Genomic DNA, 14,768 nt, shown 5'->3' on the forward strand with positions numbered 1-14,768 from the left:
CGTGACCGGGCTTTATTCTAGGTCCCTGTATCTGCTCCAATCACAGGTTCTGTTTCTGCCACAAGGGCCTGAAACAACCCCTTGACCCCAAGGGGCACCCGTGCGTTCATGTACACAGCATGGCGTTTCCTCTCCTGCGCTACGGTGGCTTGTATTCACTCTTTAAATCGGAACTGAAATTGCATTTGCTCGGGGAACCTTCCCCAGTTCTCCACTCAAGACAAGGTCCTTGTCCTCCAGGGCACTTAAAAGAGTTTAGGAGCATATGCTTATCACCTGCATTTATTGATGTGACCATCCCAGTCCTCCCTCACGGCTGCCTCCACAAATGCTGGATCACCACTCTGTCCTGCAACAGGGCCGTCACATAGAAGGGTTCGACAACAAGTTCAAAACAGTCATATTTTATGAATGGGACAATGCAGGATGCTATTCTTAGGCATGAATGAATGATGGAAGGAGTACACCAACAAATTAGAATGGGATCATGTGATAAGTAGCTACTTTAGACTGGACTTTCACGGAAGGTGAAATCTGTGAAAAAGAGTGAGCTGTTTAAAGATTGGAGAGGCATATGTAAAGTAGAGGGAACATGAAAGCAAATTATTACGGCAGTTTTATATATTTCTGCCAGGAGATCAGAAATATAAGTGTGGGCGTTCCCTTCATGGCTCAGCAGTTAATGAACCTGACGAGCATCCGTGAGGATGTGGGTTCGATCCCTGGCCTTGCTCAGTAGGTTAAAGATCTGGTGTTTCCATGAGCTGTGGTGTAGGTCACAGATGTGGCTTGGATCCTGCATTGCTGTGGTGTAGGCTGGCAGCTACAGCTCCGACTGGACCCCTCGCCTGGGAACTTCCATACGCCATGGGGTGTGGCCCTAAAAAGCAAATATACATATATATTCTACAACCTGGGGTGGGTTGTAAGAATTACGGAAGAAATTCAACCTTTAATTCACCTCTCCAGATAACTCTGATAACACGTATGTAACTCTTACACTATTCTAAAACCTTTAGGTCACTCACAACTGTACTAAAGCAAAACCTATACATTTAAGATAAGTAAATACAAATAAGAGTAGAATAAGAAGATGAGATCCTTACTCTTCAGATTGAGAATGAGGGGTATAAAACAGATCTAGTACTGTTTGATGATATCACACAAAAGTGGAAAACTACTGTTCGGTTTTTATTTTACTAAGGTCCAGGAAATTTCAAATCATAAATGTTACCTAAAGTCTCTTAGAAACTTGGGTCAGGATTTCTCTCGAATTGAAGTTTCCCTTGAAATACATTTCTAAGAATTCCAAGGATTATTCTTATGAAGATACAATGATATAGATCTGGCCTGAAGGAAGTGAACTAAAATGGTCTGCTCACTAAAGACTGTTATGAACTTGAACGCCCTAAGAATAGCCGGATGGTTGGTAGCACTTTCTGAGGCAAAGTCTTTTGTTCCTCTTTTCTGTTTTATTCAAGGGAAACTGACAGCGATTCTTGACAAAATAGGTCTGACTCATCCTATTATTCATTTGCTTTTTGCTTCTGTGTGTACATGTTTCATCTCCAGGCACATTTTGTGCCGGAGAGCTTGCTAGAACAATGACTAATCTTGCACTACCTCATTCAGAATCCTCTTTCCAGATGCAAAAACTTACAAATCAGAAAGAGCTGTAAGCAAATATGTAAGAACAGGCAGATATGAGGTGACAAAGCACAAAGATGTCTAACTTCCCAAAGTGATCTCAAGAAGCTAAAGCTTCTTCCCTCTACAAAGGGTAACAAGTTCTTCATAAAGAGAAATAAAAACAAAGGGATAGAGTACGCACTCTTTAAAATATATAATACATGTTCCCAGATATTCGAATGGCTACCTATTGTAAAATCAAGTAGGATTATTCAATTGTGCTTTAATGTGCAAAATCTACCTTGGGCATTCCTACATATATATATGCTCGTTTTGTTCTATGCATCTTTGCATCCAACCCAGAAGAGCTTATCATTGCTCTATGTTCCTAGAACATTCCATTCAAAGTGCCATTTATACCTCCATTATGGCTCTTGAGACACTGTGTAATACTTTTATAATAGCCTATGTCCCTCTCTGGTTATGACATCAGCAGAGAATTCCCAATGCTCAAGCATGTCATAAACACTAAGTAAGTTTATTGGATGAACAAATAAAGAAATGGATAAATTAGCATGTTTCAGTAGATACTTCAGGAAGGTGAATCGATATTTTCTAAGAGGGCTTTCCCGAAATGGGGTGTTTATGTCTCAAAGTTGTGACCTTGTAATTAGAGGAAAGACCAGTAAAGGGTGGCTGAGGACACACTATGTCCCAGATCCTTTTCACATGTTAGCACATTTATTTTAGTTTTACAGATGAGAAACCAGAAATCAAAGAGCTTGAGTAACTTACACAAAGCTCCCAAATAGTAAAAGTTCACCATCGACCTGTACAAACCCGAGCTTATATTTTCCCACAGAAGATGTTCTCCTTCCAAGGCACCACTTAAGCAGTGATTGAACCACAGTCTGAGAGGAGATGGAGAAGAGGTCCCTGTAGTGGAAGGTCAGGTTAGAGTACCAACTAACCCTGTGCGTTCAACACTTACATTCTTCTTGGGAGAAGAAATGATACAATAATTTGTATCTTGGCAAACCGAATGCACAACAAGGGCTACAACTTCTTGAAAGACGATGACACATTTGCTAGAGCAAGTTTTGTTTTGTTTTGTTTTGTTTTGTTTTTTGTCTTTTTAGTTCCACACCCATGGCATATGGAAGTTTCCAGGCTAGGGGTCGAATCTGAGCTGCAGCTGCCAGCCTACACCACAGCCACAGCAATGCCAGGTCCAAGCTGCATCCGTGACCTACACCACAGCTCATGGCAATTGCTGGATCCTTGACCCACTGAGCGTGGCCAGGGATCAAACCTGTGTCCTAATGGAAACTCATCAGTTTCATTATCACTGAGCCACCATGGGAACTCCTGCAAGAGCAAGTTCAGAAGTACAAATGGAAAAGAAAATATTTAAGTTTTTCAGTCCACCTCTACAAAATGGAGTTACTGATCTTTAACCTATTGCAAAAAGTATTACTTCGTATTTCTAAAGCCAAAGAGCCTCCTCTGTGACCAACAATATAAAACTACCTCCACCCTCCACTGAAATCCTTATTGCCCTTCCCATATGGAAGGTTGGCATCTGTGTTAAAAAGCAATTATCTTTCACTTCCAGTGGAATGCTCAGCAACACTTAATTAATTCTTTCTTTTTAAAGTTCAGCATTATGACTTTCTGGAGAAATTCCCGATTTTAACAGATAAACCATCCAGAAATAGACCAGGCTTGAGTGACTGGAAAGGACTCTATTTTGCATCTACACATCCAAGTGCCCCTGTATTGACTCAAGATGTAACCTCAGCCATGTACTAAGCTATGTGAATGCCCATGGCTGCACAAAGAATTGTTCCTAGTGGCCTGTGACCTAAAACAGAGTCCTCAACCTCTATGAGCCAGCATCTGAAATCTGGGGTAAGATCGCTAAAACGTTTGATTGCTTCAATTCTTACGTAAGAGAGAAGGATAGCTATCTCATCAGAGTAGAAAGAACACATTTTTTTTTTTTTTAAATAAGGTGTTCAAATGAGGCCTATGGAATTATTCTGCTTCCCTGTGCCACAGTGGTCCATGTCACATTGAATACCAAGGACAATAATTTGGGGACTGGACTGAGTGCTTGCAGAACAGCATTGTCTGTTAAAAGCATTGTGTCTGTTTCTGAGATTAAACTCTTGAGAAACAATGTAACCCTTGACTGGGAAGAAACCTACTCTGAGCAGGAGGCGGATGCATGTATATGCTATATATCTACTATCTCATTATTACCTAATAATAAAGAGAATGTTCATGAAGAGCATTCTTGTACTATGCGATTTACATAATACCTTACTGAATTCTTTAGCCCAGTGGTTCTCTACACTGCAGCCACACAGGCGATCACTGCCTCTTCTTCTAGAATATATCAGACCTGCTCTTGCCTCAGGACGTTTGCACGTGCTGCCCTTGCTCATCTTTAGTCTCTAGATCAAATATTTTCTCTTCAAAAAATGTTCTTCTCATGTCTGGAGCATTGATATTCCTTTCCAACCTCACCATTTGTTTCTCTCCCTTTTGTAACCCTGTTTATTTTCTTTATTCCAGATTGCACCAATTATTCCATGCTGTCTCTTTCTTTGCTGATTTTCTGTTTTCCTTAATTCATTGAGGTAAATTTTGTCAAAGCAAGTATTTAGGCAGCCTTGGTCTCCACTAAATCCTTTGAGTCCAGAAAAGTCCTTGGCTCATTGTCAGACACTCCATAAGCCACTTTTAGAATAAATGGATGATGATTGGATGAACATATTAAAAAAAAAAAAAACAAACCTCAGGGGAAAGGAGATTTCTACTCACCTGCACCACACCTGTACAAGAATCCAAAAAGATGCAGCCTTTGGGTTCTTTGGATATTTTTTCATCTTTGTAAAAATTCATGATGTAGGAGTTATCTGGCAACTGAGTCAGCTGGAAGAAGCGCTTTTTGAATGACTAAATAAAGGAAAAAATAAAAGGAGGTAGTTCAAATTCATGGAAGTTAGCATTTTTCTAATTGCTTCAAGAGTGCTACATTTCTAGGGTATCGGTCTAGAGAAGAGCCTTCCTCTCTCTTATAAATAAAATATGACATGAAACACAAACTCAATACAAACAGCTGCCCTCAGTTCTGCGACCTAAGCAGGGGTGGGGTGGGGTGAGGGGGCGGGTGAAAGAAAGGTGGCAGAAACAGATGGATCTTGATGTCTCCTTACCCGAACAGTAACGGTATTATTCACGGTGCTGTTAAAATTCCCCTTGTACAGCCAGCCAGACTTGAAAACTCCAGTTCCTCCCGCTCCCCCACCGCCCTTGGAAGACGAGTGGGAGGTGGTATCCTGTGCAAAAGGCATCATTAACATCACAGCATTCTTTTGTGAATCCCAGCTCTTAGACCCTGTGCTTAAAACTGAGACTCCTCCTCTCTTTGATTCATCTTAAATAATCATGTTCCCTTTCAAAACAAACATGATTCATGCTGCCTAAAAGCCCTCACACCAACAGCTATTGCAGCTGTATGAAAAACTGGTCAGAATCTGAAACATGCTCATGAGAGGCAGAGCACATTTTCCTTATGTTTGAAACATTTCACTGTTACTTACTTCATCTTTATCAGCATCTTCATGGTCAACCTCAAAGGAATGTGAAGGAAGTTTCTCTGGTTTGTATTCTGCTCTGATATTAAAAAAAAAAAAAAAAGATTCTGATTTGTCATTTGACACACTGCTTTCAGCGGTTCCCTGGGTAACAGCGACTGTGGTGGCTTTCTTACATGTTTGCATAAAATAATGTAATCTCATGAGGGTCCCATTGCCTTTGGAAGTATTACCTTTCCCCCATACCATTCTATCTTACCTCCAGTAAATACATCTTCATTTTAAATCATATTCGTACAGAGTTACACATACCCTTTTTAATTAGACAAAAGCAAGTGGCATCATTTTAAAGGTTTGGTGATTTAAGTTGTCCTTCCTCCACATTTTGAAGTGGAATATCAACAAAGTTGTGTTATCCTTTTTTTTTTTTTTTTTTCTTTGCTATTATATGACATGCCCAAGGGTACAGGCTGGCCATTTGATGAACCGTGTTCCTGAGAACCAAGCTGCACTCCAGCCACTAGGCTGCGCTGCGCCCCTAACCTTGGCCTCTCCCCAAAGTCTGTACCAACATGACTTAGTGGCAATTCACTCTGGGCATTCCCATGGTAGCAGAGAAAGGCCTCTATGTCAAAGCATCACTGACCAGCTTAGAGGAGCAAGAGTGTGCACGCAGCTCCACGAATGGTAAAATAAGATGGAAGCAGACTTTCCTCCCCTTGATTCTATCTCATAACACATGGTTGAATGGACACCAGACAACATCATCCAAAATTTTGGCATTCCTTTATACCTGGCTGGAAAATCCTACATTTTGTAGCTAGGAGAATTTGCATGGGATATTTGTCTTCTTCCAAATGATTTACATCATGTAGAAGCAACCTCGGAATCTTACTCTTGAGAAAAAGAGGCCCCAAGGCACACCCAGTATTCCCATTACGAATGGTTCGCTATGTTGATGGTCTTCCAGACAGGAGGTGAATGATCAAGGACTCGTTATACTAAGGTACGCGGAAAATCGCCAAGCCATGCATTCAGGTAGACATTCAGTGAATTCAAATGGGTTTAAAATATTCTTTACCCTCCTTGTGAAAAACAGGAAAATGCTCCTTCCCAGTTCATAGCAGGGAACGTTGCTAGCTCAAAAAGAACACTGTCAGAAGTTCCCGTGGCTCAGTGGTAACGAACCAGGTTAGTATCCCTGAGGATGCGAGTTCAATCCCTGGCCTTGGTCAGTGGGTTAAGGATCCAGCGTTGCTGTGATCTGTGGTGTAGGTCACAGAGGCTGCTCGGATCCTGCATTGCTGTGGCTGTGGTGTAGGCTGGCAGTTGCAGCTCTGATTAGACCCTGAGCCTGGGAACTTCCATAAAGCACAATGTGGCCCTAAAAAAAAAAAGCCCACTGTCATAGTAAACTGTGGAAAGCCCGAGATCAGAACCACATTTTCCATACCTGATAAAACTATTTTTTTCTATTGTGGTAAAAATATACATAACAGAAGAATGATTATTTTAACTATTTTTAAGTGCACAATTTAATAGCATTAAGTACACTTACACTGTATAACCATCACCACTGTCCCTCTCCAGATCATTTTTATTCCCAAGCTGACTCTGCATTAATCCAGATCTCGAAAACATGAATATATAATACAACCTTCCTCCTCCATGACTTACTTGCAAATTCAAAGAAATTCAAAAATATATACCAAGAAAGCAGAAAGTTTGTACTGAAGTCTACATATGCACTACGTAAGTGGCACACTGCTTTTTATTAAATTATACATGGATATAATTAAACATTTGTACACAAATACTGGGTTTCCACATCTAGTCGAATATTGCTTTTTTAAAAAGTTTTATGGCCATGCCCACGACTTATGGAAGTTCCTGGGCCAGTGATTGACTCTGAAACACAGCCACCGCCTATGCCACAGCTGTGGCAATGCTGAATCCTTTTAACACACTGCTCTGGGCAAGGGACTGAACCCTCACTTCCGCAGTGACCCGAGCTGCTGCAGTCAGGTTCTTAACCCACTGGGCCACAGTGGAAACTCCCAAGTCTTGCTATTTGCTGAGAAGAAAATAAAGTCCATAACAGTTACTCACATAAACAGGTAGTACAAGAGATGGGGGTCAGAAGCTTTATCTCTGAAATGCTACTTCCTGTATTTAGGGCACACTAACCCCAACCATCTTTAAATAAGCATGTTAAGTAAGATCGCAGCCAATTTTCTTTTCCAAAGGATCTTGGTGTACTTGTAGTTCTTTCTCTTTCTTGCAGACCATTAGAGATACTCCAATTTATTTGAGCCAACTGCCACTGATGAGAATCTGCTCTGCATCTTTTGGTTAGGGTCAACCTTATGTGAAGGCAGATGAAGGTAGAGACCACACTGTTATTTCAGGACCACTGGGAAATTCTTCTTACTCCACCAAAAACATTTCTCTTCACCTTAATGATGCCTTGACATTCTTTGAACTGGAAACAGTTCCTTTGACCTTTTCATTTGATGGACAAAATCAAGCCCTTAATAAACACAACTCTTCCTGCTCCCCCTGCTTCTGTGAAAGCAGACATGTTGCCAGAGATTCAGAGGCAGGTTCAAAGGGCTGAGTTAAGAGCAATTACTTGAAGTATTTTTGTCTACAGAGGAGAAAACATGAGTGTTCCAAGATTTTGAAAATAATGGCAGGGCAGTAAAGGCACTATTAAGGAAACACTGCACGTGAAAGATAAAGGGATGAGTAGAGAAAACTAAGGATGATGCAGAAAAGACATACTTGAACCTGGAAGGTCAACATTTGGCTCAGGGATGGTCCTAAACTGTATCCTAGTCCTTTTCTGTCAGTCTCCCTTTGACCTTGAAACAGTTCTATTCATTTCTGAATTATTTATTCTATCCTCTTTTGCCAGCATGCCTTATTCTTTCTTCTGCTTCTTATAAAAGAATAATTGTATAGGCATTTGTTCCTGATAATTTTGGCTTGAAATAGTGGTCATGTTCTGTAGCCCAACTCTTATTGCTGCCCTGATATTTATGAACTTAACAGACAAAGGAGAGAAGGAACAGTTTTTCAAACCAGCAATGAAATAAGAACAAGGAATTAAGGAAACAAAGTAAGGTTTTCATGGCCCTCAATGTATAAGACTAAATACTTGTGAGGGTTTTCCCACAAACCTCCCAGTAGAGAATTGGAAATAATAACTGAGATAGCAGATAAATGGTACCCAAAGTTTCACAAAAGCTCATGGATTTAAACTGGCTCATGCACAAGGGACTTATGTACGGACAGGAGAACAGCTAAACAAACTATAATGGGTTCACACAAAAGAATCTTACTCAGAAGGGGAAAGGAGCTACTGATACTTGCAACAATGTGGACATGATAGAAATAATACAATAGAATTTACAAAACAGAAACAGACTCAAAGATTTCCAAGTCAAACTTATGTTCACCAAAGGGGAAATGGCGGGGTGGGGAGGGGAGTGAGGTAGGGATTAATCACCCAGGTTGGGACTGATATGTACACACTACTATATACAGAAGAGACAGGTGACAGAGACCTAACTGCATAGCACAGAGAAATCTACTCAGTAGTGTGTGGTTAACTTATATGGGGAAAGAATCTGAAAAGGAAGGGATGTATGTATATGTATAATTGATTTACTTTGCTGTACACCTGAAATTAGCACAATTTGTAAGTCAGCCAAACTCCAATAATATTTAAAAACAAAACAAAAACATCATGCTGAGTCGAAGTCAGAAACACAGGAATACATATGGCAGGATTCCAATATTAGGAAGTTCCAAAACGAGTAATGCTAATCTGTAGTGAAGAAAGTCAGAACAGTGGAAGCGGGGGTGAGGACTGACCAGGAAAGGGTAGCAGTGAACGCTCTGTGGGTGGCGATAATGTCCCTTATCTCAGTAGGGGTTTCAGTGGCACTGGTGTATGAACAGGCAACGTCATCCAATGGTTCCCTTCCTACTTGTGCGTTTCCTCCTAAAGTTTCTCTCAAAAGAAAAAAAGGATGATGTAAATATCTAGCTCTCCCATTAAGAGTATGCATTCCAAAGTATTTAGGAAGGCAGTAGAGAGTGTGTGGGTATTTAAATGATCAAAAATAGAAGACGGACCGATAGATGGTTAGAAGAATGGTGGATGGATGGATAATGTCATAAGACACATAGAGCAAAATGTAAAAGACATTCCGGATGGTGAAAATATGGGTGTTCCTCATACAAGTTTTTCAATACTTTTTGTATGTTTAAAAATTTGCATAATAAAATATAGGGAAGTTTTTTTAATGTTGAAGAAATTATCCAAAGAATGATGAAAAATGAGGTCTCTTGATCCATTTTTTAGTGATAAGGAAAAATTTTAAATTATACAAAAATACGTATGACTATTCTCAAAGAAAATGTTGATCATGAACTTCTCAACTATTTCCCCCTGATTTTTTTTTTTTTTTTTTTTTTTTTTTTTTTTGTCTTCATGCCTTTTCTAGGGCCGCTCCTGTGACATATGGAGGTTCCCAGGCTAGGGGTCCAATCGGAGCTGTAGCCACCAGCCTACACCAGAGCCATAGCAACGGGGGATCCGAGCCATGTCTGCAACCGAAACCACAGTAAATGGCAACGCTGGATCCTTAACCCACTGAGCAATGCCAGGGATCAAACCCACAACCTCATGGTTCCTAGTCGGATTCGTTAATCACTGAGCCATGACAGGAACTCCTCCCTGGTATTTTTGAAGGACAATGATTTGGAAAAGAGAAAAGGGGGGCTTCATATTAATACTGAAAACATTTTTTTTAATTTATTTTTTTTATTTTCCCACTGTACAGCAAGGGGGTCAGGTTATCCTCACATGTATACATTGCAATTACATTTTTTCCCCCACCCTTTGTTCTGTTGCAACATGAGTATCTAGACAAAGTTCTCAATGCTATTCAGCAGGATCTCCTTGTAAATCTATTCTAAGTTGTGTCTGATAAGCCCAAGCTCCCGATCCCTCCCACTCCCTCCCCCTCCCATCAGGCAGCCACAAGTCTCTTCTCCAAGTCCATGATTTTCTTTTCTGAGGAGATGTTCATTTGTGCTGGATATTAGATTCCAGTTATAAGTGATATCATATGGTATTTGTCTTTGTCTTCTGGCTCATTTCAAGCAACATGGATGGAACTAGAGAATCTCATACTGAGTGAAAACATTTTAAAGAATTTCCCAAATGTTACATTTAATACTAAGGTAGGTACTCTACATTACATGATATTACAACTTGTGAGGTCTCAAAACTCTTTCATAAAACAACATTTTCTTTAGACTTTCCCTTTCCTTTTCAGTTCACTCTAGTATTATGATTCAAAAATAAATGAGATATTAGCTAGACAGATAAGACCAATGAGCAAAACTTAACCAACTGCATTAGTCCCTGGCCACATTCATGCCGACCTTATTGTTAATTAAAAAAAAAAAAAGTGCAGGTAAGTCTTAATTTAGGCCATATTTAGGCAGGGGGTATGGGGGGGAATGTTCATGCTCTTTCATGTCTGGCTTTTTTCTTTTTTGAATTTCTTTTAATTTTTTATTAAAGTATAGTTAATTTACAAGAGTGTGCCAATTTCAGCTGGCTTTTCTTCAATCTAAGTTTGCTTGATCAAACTCAATGTGCGTTGAGACCTGTCTTAATTCTTGGAGGCCATTCTTTCTTGTCACTAAATGCTCCAGCTCCCAGATTGTACCTGTCACATAAAAGACCTGCCCTGATGCCAACCAAGTTATCAGAAAATAAACCCCCAAGCTGAGAGAGCTTGCCTTTTAAGGGAGGAGAGAGTCAATAATCAAGCATAAATAAACAAGATAATTTCTCTGGATGAAAACAGTTGTGAAGAAAAACAGAGGAGGAGAAAAGAGCGATTCAGGTAGGGGTGTCAGAAGCCAGGTTTAGAAAGGCTGGTCACAGATGGCCATTTCGGTTACGAATGAGAAGCAGCTGGTCATGCGATGGATAATCTGGGGAAAGATCATCCCAGTACAATGAACGGTAAGTAAAGGTCTTGAGGAAGGATTAGGCTTCTAACATCCAGAGTGGATCGCTGGTGCGGCTGGAGCTCAATGAGGGAGGAAGAGAGACAGGAGGTGGGCTTAGATCTGCAAGAAAATGCTTCTGGGAGTTCCCGTCGTGGCGCAGTGGTTAACGAATCCGACTAGGAACCATGAGGTTGCGGGTTCGGTCCCTGCCCTTGCTCAGTGGGTTAACGATCCGGCGTTGCTGTGAGCTGTGGTGTAGGTTGCAGATGCGGCTCTGATCCCGCGTTGCTGTGGCTCTGGCGTAGGCCAGTGGCTACAGCTCCAGCTCCTATTGGACCCCTAGCCTGGGAACCTCCATATGCCGCGGGAGCGGCCCAAGAAATAGCAAAAAAAAAAAAAAAGGAAAATGCTTCTGAGCATGGCAGCGGAGTGTTTGCTCCATTCCTGAGGCATGGGGGCTACTGAGAACTCTTCTTTCCCATCCTTATTCTCACTGACCTACAGAGCACGGCCTCCTTGTCTTTAAGTAGCCAACACCACTATGAAGTCTCATACCTGCAGGGCCATTAAGCAATGACCTTCTCTTTTGGACATCATTAAAAGATGAGCAACCCTGGCTGCTGACCGTGAAATTCTTCCCCTAAGAGCACTGTGAGTCTCTAATGTTCTCTGGGTTCCAGAGACAGCGGGCTTACAGCGACCCCACCCTCCGATGTCTGAACTGAACTCGGCATTAGTTGCCATAGTCAGTCTTATTTCTCATTTCTCTACCCCACTGATCTCCTATGTCTCCTATCGGGAGGGTGAGGATGCCTGAGTAGAGCGAGGTTACTAACCATCTCAGTGCCCTGGGTTTCTTTATACAACAGGGAAAATAGTTCCTGCTCCATGGGGTTGTGTGTGTTAAATGAGATAATGCACACTTGGCACCAGCACATCCTGGCTCACTGCCGACATTCAAGAAGTTGCATTTATTTATTTTTAAAAATGGAAGTATAGTTGTTTCATAGTGTTGTGTCAATTTCTGCTGTACGGCAAGGTGATTCAGTTATACAAACATATACATTCTTTGTTACATTCTTTTCCGTTACGCTTTCATTGCAGGATATTGAATATGGTTCCCTGGGCTATACCCTAGGATTTTATTTGTCTATTCTATTTGCAACAGTTTGCATCTGCTAAAAAAGTGTTCTTTTATATAAAATAATACTTCCAATTCAGCCCAACTAAATGGGTTCCATTTTATTTGATCTTCCACCACAAAATATGCTCTATGAAATTTTCTTCTTTCTATCAAATCAGCTATGGTAAAACTTTTAAATATGTCATATATCTGTATTGTATCCTGTGGATTGAAGAGATCTGTGGCATCATATTTCTTTGTTTCACATTTTTTAAATTGAGGTATAATTGACAGATAAAATTATACTAATGTTAGGTGTACAGATATGATTTTATATTTATATATATAGTGAGATGATCGCTGCAAAGAGTCTAGTTAATATCCTCTCTATATATAGCTACTAAAAATATTTTTTTCTTGTGATGTGATGTCAGGAGATTTACTCTCCTGGAAGCTTTCAAATATCCAATACAGTGTTGTTAACTGCAGTCATACACCATCCCCATGACTTATTTATTTTATAACTGGAAGTCTGTAACTTGTGATCCCCTTCACCCAGTCTGCCTATCTTTGTTTTTTGTTTTTTTGTTTTTTTTTTTGTTTTTGTCTTTTTGCCTTTTCTAGGGCCGCACCCATGGCATATGGAGATTCCCAGGCTAGGAGTCTAATCAGAGCTGCAGCTGCCAGCCACAGCCACAGCCACAGCAACGCAGGATCCGAGCCTTGTCTGCGACCTACACCACAGCTCAGGGCAACGTTGGATCCTTAACCCACTGAGCAAGGCCAGGGATCGAACCCGCAACCTCATGGTTCCTAGTTGGATTCGTTAGCCACTGAGCCACGACAGGAACTCTGAGTCTGCCTATCTTTGTACCCCACCTCTGGCAACTATCGCTCTGTTCTCTGTATCTGTGAGTTTTGTTGTTGTTTATTTTGCATTTTGTTTTTAAATTCCATAGACAAGTGAGATCCTATGGTATCTGTCTTTCTCTGTTTGACTTATTTTACACTCTGCGTAGTGGCCTTAGGGTCCATGCATGTGGTCAAAAATGGCAAAATTTCAATCCTTTTATGGCTGAATAGTATTTCACTATGGATATGTGCCACATTTTCTTTATCTATTCATCCATCAGTGGATACTTAAGTGGGTCCACTTCTTGGCCACTGTAAATAATGCTGCAATGACCATGGGGATTCACATATCTTTTTGAATTAGTGGTCTTGTTTTCTTAGAATGAATACCCAGAAGTGGAAATGCTGGATCACATGGTAGTTCTATTTTCAATTTTTCAAGGAATCTCCATACTGTTTTCCATAGTGGCTGCACCAATTACATCCCCACTCAGAGTGCATAAGGATTCCCCTTTCTCTGTGCCCACGCCAACGTTTGTTATCTTTTGTTGTTTTGACAATAGCCATTTAAACAGGTGTGAGGTGATAATTCACTGTGATTTTGATTTGTACTTCCCTGATGATTAGTGATATTGAGCATCTTGTCGTGTACTGGTTAGCCACCAGTATGTCTTCTTGGGAAAAATGTCCATTCAAATATTCAGATCCTCTGCCCATTTTCTTTTCCTTTCTTTCTTTTCTTTTCTTTTCTTTTCTTTTCTTTTCTTTTCTTTTCTTTCTTTCTTTCTTTCTTTCTTTCTTTCTTTCTTTCTTTCTTTCTTTCTTTCTTTCTTTCTTTCTTTTTCTTTCTTTTTTTTTCTTCCTTCCTTCCTTCCTTTTTTCTTTCTGTCTTTCTTTCTGTCTGTCTCTCTCTCTCTCTCTCTCTCTCTCTCTTTTAGGGCTGCACCCACAGCATATGGAAGTTCCCAGGCTAGGGGTCAAATCAGAGCTACAGCTGCCGGCCTACGCCACAACCACAGCAATGTGGGATCCAAGCCTCATCTGCAGCCTATGCCACAGCTCAGGCATCGCAGGATCCTTAGCCCACTGAGCAAGGCCAGGGATCCAACCTGCATTCTCATTGACACTAGTCAGATTTGTTTCTGCTGCACCACAAAGTGAACTCCTCCTCTGCCTTTCTAATCAGATTGTATGGGTTTTTGTTTTGGGCTTTTTGCTGTTGTTTGTTTGTTTTTGTTTTTTGGTTTGTTTTTTGCTATGGAGTTGTATGAATTCTCCGTATATTTTGGATATTAACCCCTTATCAGATATTTGATTTGCAAATATTTTCTCCCATTCAATAGGCTGCTTTTCCATTTTGTTGATGATGTCCTTTGCTGTGCAGAAGCTTTTTAGTTTAATGTAGTCTCATTTGTTTATATTCGATTTTGTTGTCTTTGCTTCTGGAGTCAGATCCAAAAAAATCATTGCCAAAACCAGCGTCAAGAAGCTTACCATCTGTGTTTTTTTTCCAAGAGGTT

The 14,768-nt window shown here is 40.5% G+C and overlaps 1 protein-coding gene across 50 annotated transcripts in view; it reads right to left on the reverse strand.

The window, feature by feature from the left end:
• Positions 1 to 14,768, reverse strand: part of DOCK10 (dedicator of cytokinesis 10) — a 276,098-nt gene that overhangs the window by 108,083 nt on the left and 153,247 nt on the right. For all 50 annotated transcript variants that reach the window (XR_014830527.1, XR_014830528.1, XR_014830525.1 and 47 more), the window contains exons 5-7: positions 5,241 to 5,313; positions 4,854 to 4,976; positions 4,459 to 4,593 (exon numbers count right to left, since the gene is read on the reverse strand). Coding sequence is in view for 38 of the 50 variants with exons in the window: in XM_085001312.1 (XP_084857438.1) it covers positions 4,459 to 4,593; positions 4,854 to 4,976; positions 5,241 to 5,313 (331 nt within the window). In the remaining 12 variants the exon portion in view is untranslated. The remainder of the gene's footprint in view (positions 1 to 4,458; positions 4,594 to 4,853; positions 4,977 to 5,240; positions 5,314 to 14,768) is intronic.

This window comes from Sus scrofa, chromosome 15 (assembly GCF_054392235.1).
Source record: "Sus scrofa isolate SSC_HxYL_T2T_F1_AM1 chromosome 15, Sscrofa_HxYL_maternal_Yorkshire_Landrace_v2.0, whole genome shotgun sequence".
Taxonomy (NCBI): Eukaryota; Metazoa; Chordata; class Mammalia; order Artiodactyla; family Suidae; genus Sus; species Sus scrofa.